The 17940-nt window shown below is 42.0% G+C and overlaps 1 protein-coding gene across 12 annotated transcripts in view; it reads right to left on the bottom strand.

Moving 5' to 3' along the window:
* SUSD1 (sushi domain containing 1) overlaps positions 1-17940 on the bottom strand; it is a 200582-nt gene that overhangs the window by 71610 nt on the left and 111032 nt on the right. For 11 of the 12 annotated variants that reach the window (XR_014472984.1, XR_014472986.1, XM_083179480.1 and 8 more), the window contains 3 exons: positions 15456-15544; positions 14534-14690; positions 14130-14215 (listed from right to left, as the gene is read on the bottom strand). Coding sequence is in view for 10 of the 12 variants with exons in the window: in XM_083179480.1 (XP_083035606.1) it covers positions 14130-14215; positions 14534-14690; positions 15456-15544 (332 nt within the window). In the remaining 2 variants the exon portion in view is untranslated. Of the gene's footprint in view, positions 1-9476; positions 9974-14129; positions 14216-14533; positions 14691-15455; positions 15545-17940 lie in introns of those variants that run through there. The other variant, XM_083179484.1, reaches the window with a different exon arrangement.

Below are 17940 nucleotides of genomic sequence, written 5' to 3'. Positions count from 1 at the left end.
GTTTGTCCAAGATTTTAATTTTCTTGAAGTCTTCATTCACTAAATTATAGAAAATGTCGATATGACTGCCCTTTGACTCCACCGGGTAGAACTTTGAAGGATTGGACACTCTGGGCAGAATCCGTTCATGAGACGGAAGTATAGGATTTTTTAAAAAATGACGTTGAAGCGTTAAGTTTCTTATAAACTTATTAAGATCAATGAACAAATTAAATTTGTCCACATGTCCGTCCGGTGCAAATTTTAGTCCTTTATTTAGTACTGAGATCTGTTCTGGGAGTAGTTGCCTTTTTGAAATATTGATGATTCCTGTCTCCTGTGGCTCTGGAATACTAGGGCTTTCCTTTTCTTTGGGCTTCTTTCCGCCCCCTCGGCAGCCTCTTCGTCCCCAATGTGCCCTCTTTTGACTCCTTGTGGGGAATTGATTTTGTCGTATAGAATTTCTTCTCCCTGAACTGAAGGGAGACCCTTTCTTCCTAAAAAATGCACCGGTGGTGGTATGCGTTCGTGAGAACGACTTCTGGATCTTAGAGTTCTGTCTTCAAATCTATCATGGAAAGTAGGTTTTCTAAACCGATGTGGGTGGTTATCAGAGTGTGTATATCTGTCATAGTTTGTCCTATGTCTTTGATTCTCAGTGCCTGGATTATTTCCTCTGTGGCGTCTGTAGGGGGACCTGTATCTATAATCCCTTTTGGGAACAGGTTGTTGCCATCGCGAATCATTTCTCCAATTAGAATTGTATCGACGGCGAAAATTATTTTGGTATGGTCTGTCCTGTTGAATTTGCTCGTTGTAGACGTGAGAGTCTCTTCGCATTTTTGGTCTATTGTCAGTGGACCAGTTGTGGATTTGTCCGCTAATATAATCATTTTTGTCGCGTTGAAATTTTTTTTGTTTCCTAAGGATGATGTCACCTTCCACTTTTTCCAATTTTTGATGGAGATCTCTTACATCCCGTTCAAATTCTTCACTATTGGAGAATTTCTCCACAGCTTTGTCTATTTTGATCATATCCTCCTCTATCCTCGTGATTTCCTTCTTTCTTTCACTTATAATAAGTGAAATAAGTCTTAGGGAACATTCCTCAAGGATTTTATTCCAACTGGATGTGAAATCTTCATCACTATTACCCAATGTGGGAGTTTTACTGATTCTGAGTCCCCTTGGGATACGTTTTACTTCCAAATACTTTTCTAATGTGGTTATGTCATACCAGCATTTGATTTCTTTGACTGCCAGTTTTTCGGCTGTATTTAAGTATATGTAGTAATCTTCCTCGTCTGTGAGAAACACATGCTCGTCCTCAGAGAAAATATTTTTCACTTTTAGAGACCTTTTCGATCTATCATTAAATAAAGGCATCCTTACTTGGGAGCTGCAATCAGGAGTCCTAACAGATAGAGAACAATGGGTACACGTGGGGGTTTGACCCTGAATGCGCTTCCAATACTAGATAGCGGCCAACCTCTACAAAATCCCCCCTGTTAGTGGGAGATGAGGGACAAGACACGAGAAAAAGATGTAGAGGGCGCTGTAGGAATTCCCACCACCTTATTGTGTGCTCAAGTTTCAAGCAGATAGGTAGAGTAATAATTCAATCACATTTATTAAAAATACAAATGTATGACATTTACAAATTCATATTCTTGTGAACCGCAAGGAAACGACCCGAAAAACTGGCAGTCAAAGAAATCAAATGCTGGTATGACATAACCACATTAGAAAAGTATTTGGAAGTAAAACGTATCCCAAGGGGACTCAGAATCAGTAAAACTCCCACATTGGGTAATAGTGATGAAGAATTCACATCCAGTTGGAATAAAATCCTTGAGGAATGTTCCCTAAGACTTATTTCACTTATTATAAGTGAAAGAAAGAAGGAAATCACGAGGATAGAGGAGGATATGATCAAAATAGACAAAGCTGTGGAGAAATTCTCCAATAGTGAAGAATTTGAACGGGATGTAAGAGATCTCCATCAAAAATTGGAAAAAGTGGAAGGTGACATCATCCTTAGGAAACAAAAAAAGTTTCAACGTGACAAAAATGATTATATTAGCGGACAAATCCACAACTGGTCCACTGACAATAGACCAAAAATGCGAAGAGACTCTCACGTCTACAACGAGCAAATTCAACAGGACAGACCATACCAAAATAATTTTCGCCGTCGATACAATTCTAATTGGAGAAATGATTCGCGATGGCAACAACCTGTTCCCAAAAGGGATTATAGATACAGGTCCCCCTACAGACGCCACAGAGGAAATAATCCAGGCACTGAGAATCAAAGACATAGGACAAACTATGACAGATATACACACTCTGATAACCACCCACATCGGTTTAGAAAACCTACTTTCCATGATAGATTTGAAGACAGAACTCTAAGATCCAGAAGTCGTTCTCACGAACGCATACCACCACCGGTGCATTTTTTAGGAAGAAAGGGTCTCCCTTCAGTTCAGGGAGAAGAAATTCTATACGACAAAATCAATTCCCCACAAGGAGTCAAAAGAGGGCACATTGGGGACGAAGAGGCTGCCGAGGGGGCGGAAAGAAGCCCAAAGAAAAGGAAAGCCCTAGTATTCCAGAGCCACAGGAGACAGGAATCATCAATATTTCAAAAAGGCAACTACTCCCAGAACAGATCTCAGTACTAAATAAAGGACTAAAATTTGCACCGGACGGACATGTGGACAAATTTAATTTGTTCATTGATCTTAATAAGTTCATAAGAAACTTAACGCTTCAATGTCATTTTTTAAAAAAACCTATACTTCCGTCTCATGAACGGATTCTGCCCAGAGTGTCCAATCCTTCAAAGTTCTACCCGGTGGAGTCAAAGGGCAGTCATATCGACATTTTCTATAATTTAGTGAATGAAGACTTCAAGAAAATTAAAATCTGGGACAAACAAACCACAAGCAACTTGCAACCTAAAGAAATCAAAGCTTTGAAGTCCCTGAAAAAAGATGAAGATCTTATCATACGTAATGCCGACAAAGGCGGAACGGTAGTGCTTCAATCACGTGAAATGTATTTAAAGGAAGCTTGTAATATTCTCCTGGACAAAAATACCTACACTGAACTTCCCACCAACCCCACGGCTGAATACCTGGAGGCACTATATGACTTACTAGTAGAGGCCAGGAAGAACTCGGTCATTGGAAAGGAAGAATTTGAGTACTTGTATACCAGGCATCCTACAATGCCCATATTCTACCACATACCAAAAGTTCATAAGAATAAAGAACTACCACCTGGAAGACCCATAGTGGCTGGTATAAAATCATTAAGCTGCAACCTGTCACATCTTATCGATATACTTCTTCAGCCATACGTACTCAAAAATGCCTCACATTTAAAAGATTCAACTTCCCTGTTGAACAAATTAACCAATTTCCAATGGAAGGAAGATCTGACTTGGCTGACTGTGGATGTCCAAGCTTTGTACTCATCGATCCCACATGAGAAAGGCCTGAAAGCAGTGGAAACCATACTCTTAAGACATAATCTGAGTAACCCTAAAGAGATAGAGTTCATTCTCAGCAGCATCAAATTTATTCTAACACATAATTTCTTTGAATTTGATAAAAAATACTACCTGCAGACCACCGGAACTGCGATGGGGACCAAATTTGCCCCATCGTACGCAAATCTGTTCATGGGTGTCTGGGAAGAACAATACATTTACAATTCCAAGTACTACGGGAATATTCTATTCTACCAACGCTACATTGACGATCTCATTCTGGTATGGAGAGGGGACATTTCCACCATCGATGATTTTATGGAAGGCCTTCAGAACAATGAATTCAATCTTAAGTTCACCCACAAAATGGATCAAAAAAGTATCGACTATCTAGACTTGGTTCTGGAAGGTTCCCCTGGAGAAACAGTGACCACCAAAACTTTCTTCAAAGAAGTGGATTGTAATAGCTACATTCCATATGACAGCTGTCACCTACCACAATGGAAGGATAGTATCCCATTTGCACAATTCTGCCGCATTAGAAGAAATTGCAGTTCTATAAGAGATTACAATGACCAATCCTTGATGTTGGCGAATAGGTTCATCGAGAGAGGATATGACCCACAAAAAATCAATCAAGCAAGAAGTAAAGCGTCTGCTAGACCACGGGAAGACTTCCTATCACCAGTTGAAGCCCCATCCACCAAGAACTTTGGAAAACGATCCTTTGTAACCCAATATAACAAGGAAAACTTTCAAATTAAGAAAATTCTGAACAGACATTGGGGCATCTTACTGAAGGATAACATCTTGGGCCCACATCTACCGCCCAAACCAGATTTGATTTTTAGACGTGCAAAAAATCTTAAAAGTATCATTGCTCCCAGTCAATTGAGAGCTATCTCCAGAAAACCACCAGAGAGTAATTTTCTGACAAAAGTGGTACGTTGCACACCTTGTAATAAGTGTCTGTGTTGCAAATTCATAGAAAAATCCCCATTCAAACATGAGACTGGAAAGAAAAAATATTCCCTGAACCTCCCAACTACCTGTAATTCGAGTTACGTGATTTACCGAATCACTTGCGGCTGCGGAGCTACGTACATCGGCAAAACAAAGCGGCAGGTCAAAATTCGGATACAAGAACACATCCGTAACATCAAGCATAAAGTATCCATCCACAGTCTTTCACGGCATTATACAGAGAAACATAATTCCTCTGTGGAAGTGAAGAATTTCTCTTTCACCATCTTAGAACAAGTCACTGTAGATCCCAGAGGTGGAGATCGGGACCTAAAACTCTCCAAACAAGAGACATTTTGGATATACACACTTAACACCCTTTACCCTAAAGGGTTAAATGAAAATGTTGACATAGTGTCCTTTTTAGGTTCATAGAAAATCCTTATTATTTTTTGGACACTAGTCCCTTTCACTCAGCTGCCCATCCCCTCCTTTTTTTTGGAAGTTGTATGGTTGAACACCTTGGGTCTCCGTCTTTTGAATTAATTTTGTGTGGTACTTTGGGCCCTCATACCCCTGGGCATACTTTGAACCTTTCCCATAGCATATTCCTATTATATCTGTCTATACATTCATACCATTATATGTTCTTTCTTCTTTCCTATTATTAGTGTATATCCTTTAAGAGATTCAGGATTTATACTCCACCCTTGTACCCTTTTTCCCATCCTATTGGCACTACTACGGTTCTATAATATCCGCTTGGGGCATACTCTGTTCTAAATATTATATCCCTATACGGGACACTATTTATGGTTGGGTTCACTCTTTCTTTATATGTTATCACACTTTAAACCCATACATAAATTTCTGTATGAAACTATGTGATATCACACTTTAGATCTATGTATGAATTTCTGTATAAAATTTCCTTGGATATTATTGGTCATCATGTGATCACCAGAATTTTTATAATCTGTATCACCTGTACAATCTGTAAAAAGCCCATATTCACAACCTGTAAACATAGGATATATATCCTCTGTCACCCATTACTATGTCATCATTGTATTTTGATATGTAATGTCAGATCCATCATTGTGGTTTACCCAGACCTCATAAGAACATTGGGTTTAATCATTAAACACAATGTTTCTATCCCATTCAACACTGTTTATTATTTTCCCCTTAAATATTTATGCTCTTATTATAGCAACACTATTATCCCCATTATCGGATTGGGGAATGCATAGGTGCACTATATAGAATGTTAGGTATACTAGCACTTAGGACACTTAGTTGCGTGACTTGGCCCTCTATTATCTATATCAGCCGATTATACGGCTCCCTGCACTTTCACTTTAAATTAGAATTCCAGCTATCCACATTACATCTCATACCCGGTTTTTGCACTCCTTCCACTGACCGGATAGGACGGCCCACATTCAGGGTATAAATTAGGTCCACCCTCCCATAGTCCATTCATTCTGGAAAAGGTGCAGGAGAGTTCAGTTGTGCTCACCAAATTCTGGTAGGTTACCCTTTGATATATCTGACAATTGTTTATGATGTTGTAATTCCTTATGCTGTTGGATTGTGATTCACATATCCATTGTCTTTACTATTGTCACCCTGTTCATATGAATATACTGTTGAAATTTATACATTCGTGAATCACATAGCCATGTTGATTATGTGGATTTATGATATATCCAGCCATTTCATCTGGATGTAGTCATTTATATCATGCAGAGGTACAATAGTGTTATGCCGATATTTCCAGGTACTAACACTACAAATGCTTTTGTAATGTGGCCGGTACTATACTGTGCTTATATAAATCGCCCAGCCATGCATACTTTATTGGACCCGTAAGATATCAGGTTGTCCTCTGTTATATACACTGAATCGGATTATTAAAGTTGTCCTTTTCAGATGCCATCATCATTGAGGTTTAGTGATTATACTATCTTTTATAGCCTCTATGATGGTATTTTGACCCCTTAGTTGTGAGTTAGAGTCTTTTATGGTCTTGGGCATTCTCCCTGTTATAATTGTCTACTCAGCCTCACTTTTCCCTGAGCTAGATTTGTTATTAGCACATGACCCCACCTAAAGTAGGTATGGCCAATGAATTGTTAGCATTGATTTTGTGCTAGGTGACCTTTTGACCTTTAATGGTTCATCTATCTATAGGTACACTCCTCCCCCTTTTTTCCAGCGCCCTATTCTGCCAAAAGGGCCCTTATTGAAGGCCTGTCTACATTGGGTATGTCCATTTACCTTATATTCGTTTATGCTTTCTCTCCTCCTTTTCCTTATCCTCCTACTTTTGCTCCTCCTATTATTGTGGTAGAATTTTGCTACTTGTGACTCATGAGACACATGCTCTGGTTTACAGAATTTTACAAAGTCCTTTCCAAACTCTGTTTGATTCTTACAAAGAATTTTAAAAGATTGTTTTTACAACATACCGCATTCTACCGGTATGTATTATATATCATATTTCTCAAAATTTCTGAAAGAAAAAGTTTTAATATTCTGTGTGATATATATATGATTCTTATGGCATTCTTTACCACCCACAGTGTACCCCTGAGGAAGTCTCTTCGGAGACGAAACGCGTCGGGTCGTTTCCTTGCGGTTCACAAGAATATGAATTTGTAAATGTCATACATTTGTATTTTTAATAAATGTGATTGAATTATTACTCTACCTATCTGCTTGAAACTTGAGCACACAATAAGGTGGTGGGAATTCCTACAGCGCCCTCTACATCTTTTTCTCATATATATATATATATATATATAAGAGGCAGGGTGAGGGCACTCCAATAAGGAGGAAACGGTGCCGGGGTGCTGCACTGAGGGGATAAGTAGAAGTGGGCAGAAAGTGGCACACGCTCGGGCTTGCAGAAAAGAGATGACAGACACACTGATCTGTATCAACGTTTCGGGGGTTTATTCCGTTGTTCTTATCTTGACAACGGAATAAACCCCCGAAACGTTGATACAGATCAGTGTGTCTGTCATCTCTTTTCTGCAAGCCCGAGCGTGTGCCACTTTCTGCCCACTTCTATATATATATATATATATATATATATATATATATATACACACAGTATGGCAATATAGTATCAAGTTGATTCTCTATGTAATCACACCCACTATATTTCTACAGTACATTTCCCCCATCTATTTTCAGGTCTCGCTGAATGATATTTCTTGCAGTATTCTCTCACATGACCTTCCACAAACTCAGCACTACTGTATGCTGTTTGACATCTACATCAGCTAATTAATGAAAATATACAGGTAGATTTGCAGAAATGTGACAGGTGACAGTCCATTGAGGCAGAGGAAGAAATATCTACAGATATAGCTCCACCATATTAAAAAAATGATTCAGTATAAGAGCAAACTAGAAAATATATAAACTTTCTTGATAGTTGTTCATTTTAATATTAATATATTTGACATTGATGTAAAACTATTACTGCAAGAAATGGCTGATGGCAGCTGCAGCACAAATAGTGGTGATGTACAAGCACCCACAGAACTGGCTCCATTGGAGCATCTGCTCAACAAATAGTCTAATCAGGCTGTAGCCTAGGGCAGTGTGCCTTAAGGGCAACAACTGCAATGGTCTTAGGGTGATGATATATTGTTTTTAAAAGAGACTTATTTACTTTTAAGTGGGAGAGGTAGAGGCTGAAGCTTGACAGTCCATGGATGCCCAGATATAGTAATTTCCCTCTTAAGGGCCATTAACCCTAACACGTCTTGGCAGGACCCACTTGCTCTCTGTGTCATTAGGTGGCAGTGCTCTCTGTATTATAAAACAGTTTTTTCTATGCTCTCTTTTTGTATGGTGGTAACCAAAATGTTCTCTGTATTGCTGGAAAGTTCCTGGATTGTTCACTAATGAAATGGCAATCCCAAGCTCTCACCACATTTTTAGGGATTGATTTGCACTGATTGATTTGATCAGATTGTAGATTGCTCAATATGGATTGACTGGCCATATGGCACTTATGGCAAATGCCAGAAGGCCCGATGGCTAGGTGGGTTGAATTTGAGTCCTGCTGGCCGCTGCATGAGTATTGGCCATCTCCTCCCTTGAGCAGCGCTGGCCGCGGCTTCAAGAATACGGCCGCAGTTTAGGGAACATTGCCACCAGCCTCCTGCACTGAGGACCTGTCTAAACAGTGCAGGAGGCCACTACAGAGGGCAGCTCTGTGGGCAGGACGAGGGGCCAGAGGAGAAGGCAGGAAGCAGCACAGTCTGCCTGTGCCGATCACAAGGCACCCTACTTTCTGCTGCCAGCTTGTGTGTGTATGTGTCTATCCAGCAGCGAAATAAGCTTCACACAGCCTCAGGTAGCATATGTACAGGGGGAGAACAGGACTGAGTAGTCAGGGCACCACAGGAGAAGCCTGTGGTGTCTTGACTCCTCAGTCCTGTTATTGTGCAGGGGGAGCAGCCTGTGGTGTTTTGTTATTGTGCAGGGGAGCAGCCTGTGGTGTTTTGTTATTGTGCAGGGGGAGCAGCCTGTGGTGTTTTGTTATTGTGCAGGGGGAGCAGCCTGTGGTGTCCAGTTATTGTGCAGGGGGAGCAGCCTGTGGTGTCCAGTTATTGTGCAGGGGGAGCAGCCTGTGGTGTCCAGTTATTGTGCAGGGGGAGCAGCCTGTGGTGTTCAGTTATTGTGCAGGGGGAGCAGCCTGTGGTATTCAGTTATTGTGCAGGGGGAGCAGCCTGTGGTGTCCAGATATTGTGCAGGGGGGGCAGCCTGTGGTGTTCTGTAATTGTGCAGGGGTGCAGCCTGTGGTCTCCTGTTATTGTACAGGTGGAGTAGCCTGTGGTGTTCTGTCATTATACAGGGGAGCAGCCTGTTGTGCCCTGTTATTATACAAGGGGAGCAGCCTGTGGGGTCCAGATAGTGTCATATTCTGTAATGGGCATTACGGTGTGTCTCATAATGTGTAATGCCTCCTTTTTATGATGCCACGCCTCCTTCCCATGAGACCACGCCCCATTTTTGCTGTGCGGCGAAGCCTACTATGGGTGGGCCTGTGTGCTCAAAATGCCAGGGCCGATTTCTGGTCCCAGTCTGGCCCTGGTTGTGGAGGTATTCAGGGTATCCATCTGAAATTGACTGAAAAAATACACAGGCTACTCACCCCTGTACAATATAAATTGCATGTATAGTACACCCTGCACACTGACACACACAGCATAACATGCTGGCATAGGACATGCTGCAAAAAGGCACGTGCAGTATGACATACTGTACAAGTATATAGTATGCTGCACAGTGACACGTAAAGTATACCATGCAGGTATTGGACATGCTGCACACATAACAGTAATATGGGCATCTGGATATCTGACTTATCATCATACATAAGTTTATAGAATAACATTGAACGAAATATATTCTGGCACTCAGCCAGTAACTGTGACATGTTATGCACACCAATGTTGCCTCTTCACATCCCAAGTTACAGTCCTGGCCATGATATTGCTTGTTTCTCTAGTGAAAATAAACCAACACCAATTAAGCCTAGAAAGGACTATTATTGTATATACTGTACATAATACAAACAAACATTCATACACTGAAGAAACACATTAAAAAAGTTGTAATAATAACAATAACAATAATCATCATTATACTAATGATAGATATATGCTGGAGGCAGGGCCGATGCAAGGCACCGGAGCGCCCCAGGCGAGTCGGGGTGGGGGCGCCCCGGTGCCGGGGGGGGGGTGTACCTGTCCTGCGGCTGTGTATATAAAGCTTGCGGCGGCGGCAGCGGGGGGTCTCTGCAGTCAAGAAATAACGAGCGCTATCCGCCTGGCTACGCGGAAGCGCTTCTGTTGTGAAAACACTGGCCGCACGGCGCATGCTGAATCTCAGCCAATCAGCGTGCGGGCCAGTGTTTCCACAACATAAGCGCTTCCGCGTAGCCAGGCGGATAGCGCTTGTTATTTCTTGACTGCAGGGACCCCCCCGCTGCCGCCACCGCCTCAAGCGTTATGGTACTCTTTACTTAGTTGGGCGCCCGTCGTGGGCATCGCGGGTACATTTATGTCTGGCCGCGACGCGACCGACGCGATGCCCGCGATTTCCCATTGAAACCCATGTTAAACATGGAAATCGTGTCGGTCGCGTCGTGGCCGGCCATAAATGTACCCGCGATGCCCGCGACGCGATGCTCCCGATTTGCCATAGGAATCAATGTTAAAAGGCCCGATGGACACGATTTTACTGTTAAATGCCTCAATGGACCCGATTTGGCCATAGGAATCAATGTTAAATGGGCCACAGAGCCCAAATAAGCACAATTAACCCTTAAATGTCCCCCCAAATTTTTAACGCCACCCCACGATCCACGCCAACCCGAAGCGTGGCGAGCGCAGCGAGCCCGCGAGGGGCGGCGGTACGCGTCCTCCGACCTTTTCATGCCCTACTATCCACTAGGGCGTGGAGTGAGAATAGAATAGTGTGGCGAGCACAGCGAGCCACCGAGCCTGAAGCGTGGCGAGCGCAGCGAGCCCCGCGAGGGGACGCGGATACCTTCACAGGTAGACGCGTCCCCTCGCGGGCTTCACAGGTGTCCGTGGCGACGCGGACACCTGTGAAGCCCGCGAGGGGACGCGTCTACCTGTGAAGGTATCCGCTGCGCTCGCCACGCTTCGGGCTCGGTGGCTCGCTGCGCTCGCCACACTATTCTATTCTCACTCCACGCCCTAGTGGATAGTAGGGCATGAAAAGGTCGGAGGACGCGTACCGCCGCCCCTCGCGGACTCGCTGCGCTCGCCACGCTTCGGGTTGGCGTGGATCGTGGGGTGGCGTTAAAAATTGGGGGGGACATTTAAGGGTTAATTGTGCCTATTTGGGCTCTGTGGCCCATTTAACATTGATTCCTATGGCCAAATCGGGTCCATTGAGGCATTTAACAGTAAAATCGCGGTCAATTAGCCTTTTTAACATTGTTCCCTATGGGAAAATCGCGGGCATCGCGGGCATCCCGATTTACCCGCGATGCCCGCGATTTTTACCCCCGACGCCCGCGATTTCAATCGCTGGCGCCCATCTAGGTAAAGAGTACCAGCGTTATATACACAGCCGCAGGACGGGTACCCCCGAGGTACGGGGGGGCGAAATGCCGCCCTCCAGTGGCCGGCGCCCTAGGCAAATGCCTAGATTTGCCTAGTGGTGGCGCCGGCCCTGGCTGGAGGGGGGCTTCACACTGCCTTGGGGTAATGGTAATTATGGGAGTGAGCTTCAGACTGCTGTGAGGGAGTGGGTGGGGCACCGGTTACCTGGTAAGCTTATGTTGGAATTTGCAGCAGTGGATGTATTGGTATCGCCTCCACCTCTCTCATTTGTCCACACCCATAGTGCCCTGACCAGTGCCCACAGATAGGAGGAGATCAGTAGAAGGAGGGGACAAAGCCTAGCAGAAAAACACAGGTGTGGGGTCCACCCCCCACAACCCCCCCCTCCTTGTTGGTCCTAGGACTGGAGTCCTGACTGTTCCCAGTAATGGTGGTCCTGGAGTTGTCAGTATGAGTCTATTAGCCTCGGTTGGTTGGAAATTCATTTAGGCTCTGTTCCTAGGCCACATTGTTAAATCAATGTTTCAATGTTCATAAAAGAAGTAAAGAAATTATTTTGTCATCTATGTTTTCATTAGTAATTTTGACAAAACTAATCAGGACCATTATTAGCATGCCTAAAGGCCCAAATACAGTTCCAACTTGTCGGACCTGATTTCCCTGAATTCCTGGGGAAAATGACATTTTTTATATGCAATAAATCGCATGTAAAACAACTTTCCGGGAGCTGCCAGGGGGAGTTCAAGGGAAAATCGGATGCAATACATGTGCCACGCGGCGGATTGGACCTGATGTGAAACACCTCTGAATTGGGCCTATTTCACCCGATACTGTATATCGACCCGATCCATCGGAAACAAGTGAAATCAGCCTAAATCGGACCTGAGTATGGGCACCTTAAGACATTGCTCAGATTGGTGCGCACCTAGCTTTCCAAAACCAATGCTTATTAATCACTTATCCTGAAGAAGGCAGCCCTGCAACTGAAAAGTGTGTGAATACGAGATGTGCTCAACCCCTCCATGTCTTGGATTTGGATTTACAGTGTTAACTTTGTGTATTAGTCTTGGTTTTGCAAAAACTGCCCTCTTGTGTTTTGGTTTTGGATCTGTAAAAACTTCAGATGTTGGTTTTAGTTTCGCCAAAACTACCATTTTAGGTTTTGGTTTGAGTTTTTGATTGGGTTCTGCATTATTTAAAAATTTATAAGAACATCTAAATGACATAAATATTTTTTATTTCAATAACATTAATTTCCAGTTACCTCCACTTAATTAGACCATGTGACAGCTCATAAATATTGTTTACCAACATAGGCCAAACAGAGCAGCAGCACAAACAAGGCAGTCATTTCTGTATAAAATGGTTTTGCAAATTAGTATCGTATTAGCAATAATGAATTAAACCAACTTGCAAGTACTTTCAATAGAAAGCAATTCAATAAAATATACTAAAAATCATGTATAGAATATCATTGCTCAGAAGCAGTGGTAGTTAACAAACAGCAATGAAAAAAAAAACTAAACTATATGTAATATAGCAACAGCTCATGTGAAAGCCCCCTATACAGGTGCACAAGTTCATAGCACATGCCTATTCCCAGTACACAATCTGTATCTGCCTTCTTGGGGCCATTGGCCACTGAAGACTGGCACTCACACTGCGCGGCTCATATACAGTGGGGTTTATAGTGCAGGTTGGATCTACTGCCTTTTTGTATTAGGATAACAATGAAATGAACTGAATTAGAAACTCCTCTAGTTCTTATTCTCAGGCAGCACTTTATGTAGAGATGTGTGGTTCAGTTTTCCTGAAATATGAACGCGCCCAAACTTAAGTGCCGAGTCCTAGCTCATGCTTATTGTCAGTTTGGAACTCAGATTTAAAAACCTAACTGGAGTTCTTGATTACATGTCCAAATTACATAATTGCAGTTGTATTTATCCATATATTTTCATACAAAGTTTATTGATTTTTTTTTTAAGGAATCCAAAACCAAAACACAATGATGAATTAGAAGCACTGAGATCTCTTATTTCAAGGACATCTAAGGTTGGGAGGGTTTCTACTGAGTTGAGCCTCAGTGAAATGCCCTTAATGCGGAAGATGCTGAGTACTAATGGTCAGTGGCATAAATTCATCCCAGTCGCCCCCCGGATGCAAGATAAATATAGGCCCCCCACACACACACACACACACACAGCACTTTATATAAATATATGTATGCATGTATGTAGTCGGAAGTCGGACACAGCAGCGATATTGATGGCTTTTAATGAACTGATTGAAACTTGCAGGGGAGGAGAGGTGCCCCCTTGGGAGTAGGAGCCCTGCGGCTGATGACTCCATTGCCTCCCACAGTTCTGCCTCTGCTAATGGTACTTAATTAGAATATCAATATCATTACTCTGTAAAGCTAAAATAACTGACTTTAAAACTGATCAAAGAATAACCTATTACCAATAAGTTAAAATCATATCCTTAAGTCTTGTGATGTGTCAACAGCAAGCTATACGAAGTCAACCAGTTAAGACGAGAACATAGCTCAATACCCATTGACTTACCACATAAAGCTCTTTGAAATGGGAATGTCTTCTCCAAATCAAACACGTTCCATTGAAAACAGTCAACTTTTGAATGGGTTCCCCTCCTGAAAAGCATATACTTTAAGCTCCAATCATAAGGCAAAATACAACTATTTGAAAAAACTTTTTGGGAGTCTTTACAGTTGTAATCAACATACTTCATGATACATAAATTTACTTTTCTGACATCCCCTATTCATTTTAAATGGCAGTACGTTTTAAAAATATATTTCTGGATTTACTGATCAGATCTCAGTGGATTCATCTATAAAATAGAAATGTATTAAGATATTTGAAAAGGCATATCCCCCATTGGACAGCTTTACTATAATTTTCATCCATAAGGGTATGGAGGAGGCTCGCCTGAAAGAGTAAGTACTCACCCGCAAAGTTAGACAGGGCCCCAGTCACATTGATTTGGTGCTGAGTATCCATGGGTATGTCTAAGCATACTGCACTTATATTTTGGGTTATATTAATGTTAGACTGAAGATCCTGAAATAATTCCTCTGGAGACCATTTTCCTCCCTGAACATATAACTGTTGATAGAAAAATCTAAATGACAACATTGAATTTATATATACTCAATAAGCTGATGGTCAGGACAGAATTGCAATTTTCTAATATTTTTTCTTAAAACTAAAACAAAGAAAAGAAAACACATTGAAAAAACTTCGAAAACAGAGTCTGCATACTTTTAATTGTGCTTTTATATAGTCATATATTGTAATTTCATGTAAATAAAATGATGGGGTAAATTTACCAATGTTTGCAACAAAGCAGATCTTTTTTTATGATACATACAAAGAAATAATAGCTACAATCTGGTTACTATGAACAACTCCACCACTTTTCATTTTAAGAATCTTTAGTAACTGAAAATGTAAGTAATTTAAATGTAAGTATTTCATCTTTAGTAACTAATCCTTAGTAATTAAACTTTAATAACCTTACGTGTAACTGTAAAGTTTTCATTTACCGTAATATCAAATTATATTTCTAAATACATTCATGTCTATAGAACAGAACATTTTTGTCACTTAAAACTTTTTTTCTGATATTTCGCTAAAGGACCACGTTTAGGTAATGCTTAGTACACAAGGAAATCTTAATACATGCAAAAAAATAAAGAAATATATAGTTATGCCTGATTCCCACTGCAATGAATGAATGAATGGATGGATGAATGAAAAGAAGCTCTAACAAAAACTGGCAATTCATATGGGAGATCTCTATCTTATATCTCTATCAAGTTACATATAAACCCATACACATAGGCATAAAATACATTCATAATCACTTACTTTGTATATCTCTCTTAAACCATCTAAAATTTTATTCGCCCACAAACAATTTTTATTGAATGTCTCCCGGTTTCTGGATATGTCCCTTTCTAGAAAACAAAAATATATAATTATATATTGTTGTGGTATAAAGGGTCGATAGTGTCTAGGTTGATGGGCAATAGATTATCACCAAATAGTCGATATAGACAAATAGTTGACAAAAGCAACAGGTAAACATAAGAATAGTTGACTCATCAAAAGGTCGACATGAGTATGTCAGTTTGTAGATTTTAGAATATGGACACCCGATTAGTTTACCGTGCCACCCTGCACGGCTCCCTTTACTCTCCATGCTTCACCATTCCCAATTGGAGTCCACATGGATGGTAAAGTATTACAAAGTTTAAAAAAAATATGTTGTGCTTTTTTCATGTCAACATTTTGCTTATATCAACGTTTTTGTCTATATCGATCTTGTCAAGGTCGAACAAGTGGTGTTTACCTATTGACCTTTGATCTATCGACCAGATACTATTGTATAGTAGGCACTTATTTTGTGCTATGTTCTTCTTTAACCAGTTTTACCTTGCACACAAGCTACTCACAAAGAGTACAGTATTAGATACTGTATATGAGATCAGAGCACAGAGTAATGTGCAATTTAGCATAAATATTCTTATATCTGTATTATAGTACTTTTAGTACAGTGCTTCCCAAATCCCAAAATGAGTTTGGAACTATAGTTAGAGAGGTTTTCTGTAATTAGATGAACTTGTGCTATTTTATGGTATTAAGTACCAGGAATATAGTATCTTTACTGGTACTTGTGTACTTTCACGGCTCCCATCGCATGCCATCACATGCCATATGTAGTGGCATGCGATGGGATGCGATTTTTGCAGTTTTTAAGCATTTTTTTTAAAAATCGCATGCGATTTTTAACAGAAATGCATCCAAATGCATTGAAATTAGTATCAAACATGTTCAATGGCCCCCAAATGTCATTTTTCAGGCTGTACCACCCCCACTATCAACACGAACCCGAAGCGTGGCGAGCGCAGCGAGCCCGTGAAGGGGCGGCGGTACGCGTCCTACGACATTTTCATACCCCCACTATCCATGTCGGCGTGGAGTTGAGAGTAGAAAGTGTGGCGAGCGCAGCGAGCCACCGAGCCCGAAGCGTGGCGAGGGGACGCGGACACCTGTGAAGCCCGCGAGGGGACGCGGATACCTGTGAAGGTATCCGTGTCGGGGCTCGCCACACTTTCTATTCTCAACTCCACGCCGACGTGGATAGTGGGGGTATGAAAAGGTCGTAGGACGCATACCGCCACCCCTCGCGGGCTCGCTGCGCTCGCCACGCTTCGGGTTCGCATTGATAGTGGGGGTGGTACAGCCTCAAAAATGACATTTGGGGGCCATTGAACATGTTTGATACTAATTTCAATGCATTTGGATGCATTTCTGTTAAAAATCGCATGCGATTTTTTGCTATGCGATGGACATCGTGGGAGCCGTGATTGTACACAAGTACCTCTTTACTTAATGTACCATGTGTGGTATACTGTTTGCTGCAGTAAATTAAAGCAGCTAATAGATCTTCTGGGGCTGGGGAGAGTCAGTTTTTATCCAAATCAACACCAATGGATGTATATTTACCAGATGATTTGAATGTCCCTTTTAGGAAGAATTGCGCAAAGTCCCAGTGATTACCCAGTGATGGACACCAAATGTCACTCGGATTTTTGAATAATGCAGTTTTGTGGTATACCAATACCCAGCTTGAGTACTGCAGAGTGGAACTCGGTGGTGGGATCCAAGATGGTGGTATAAACTCCAAAAATTAGTTTAGGGTCTGGTATGATGGCTCCAAAAATGGCTGGAAAAGTGGAATGTCTCTCCAAGCGCAGGCTGGAATGGGAATGCTGTGGCTCAAAGCGTTTTAGCGTGTTCACACGCCTTCACTCCTCCAGCCTCCACACTTCAGCTCCTGATGAAGACGTGTGACTTTGCTCAAGTCTTCCTAAAAGGGACATTCAAATCACCTGGTAAATGTTACAAGCTGCATCCGCAGCTTGTTCCTGTTTTTTGTTTGTTAGTATCCGCATGCCATGGTTTGGTATTCTCCATGTAGTGGAGAACCTGGTTTTGGGGTCCTTTGACCCCTCCTCATGGGGGGGGGGGGGTGGTACTGTTAGGAGTCATCAGTTATGACTCCTATCTGCCTTGCCTGTCATGGGGTTATTTCAGCTTGTGTTTGTATTTACTCTCTGGTGGCCTCCAGTGGTAGTCTGTGCCATAGCAGCTCAGTCCTCTGTGATTAATTATGCACAAGTCTGACCTAATCAGTCATGTTGGGCTGGATGCTGCACAGCTGCCCTAATCACCTGAGGCCTTCATAAGGCATCCTCACCTGCTCAGCCCTGCCAGTCATAGCCCTCAGTTCCCAGCCGTGTGCAAGCCTCACAGTCAGAGCTCATAGTCCTGTGTGCATGTTTGTCAG

This window comes from Crinia signifera, chromosome 1 (assembly GCF_055691185.1).
Source record: "Crinia signifera chromosome 1, ASM5569118v1, whole genome shotgun sequence".
Lineage (NCBI taxonomy): Eukaryota > Metazoa > Chordata > Amphibia > Anura > Myobatrachidae > Crinia > Crinia signifera.
The sequence above is the reverse complement of the archived record's forward strand: the minus strand, read 5'-3'. Positions and strand labels throughout refer to the sequence as shown.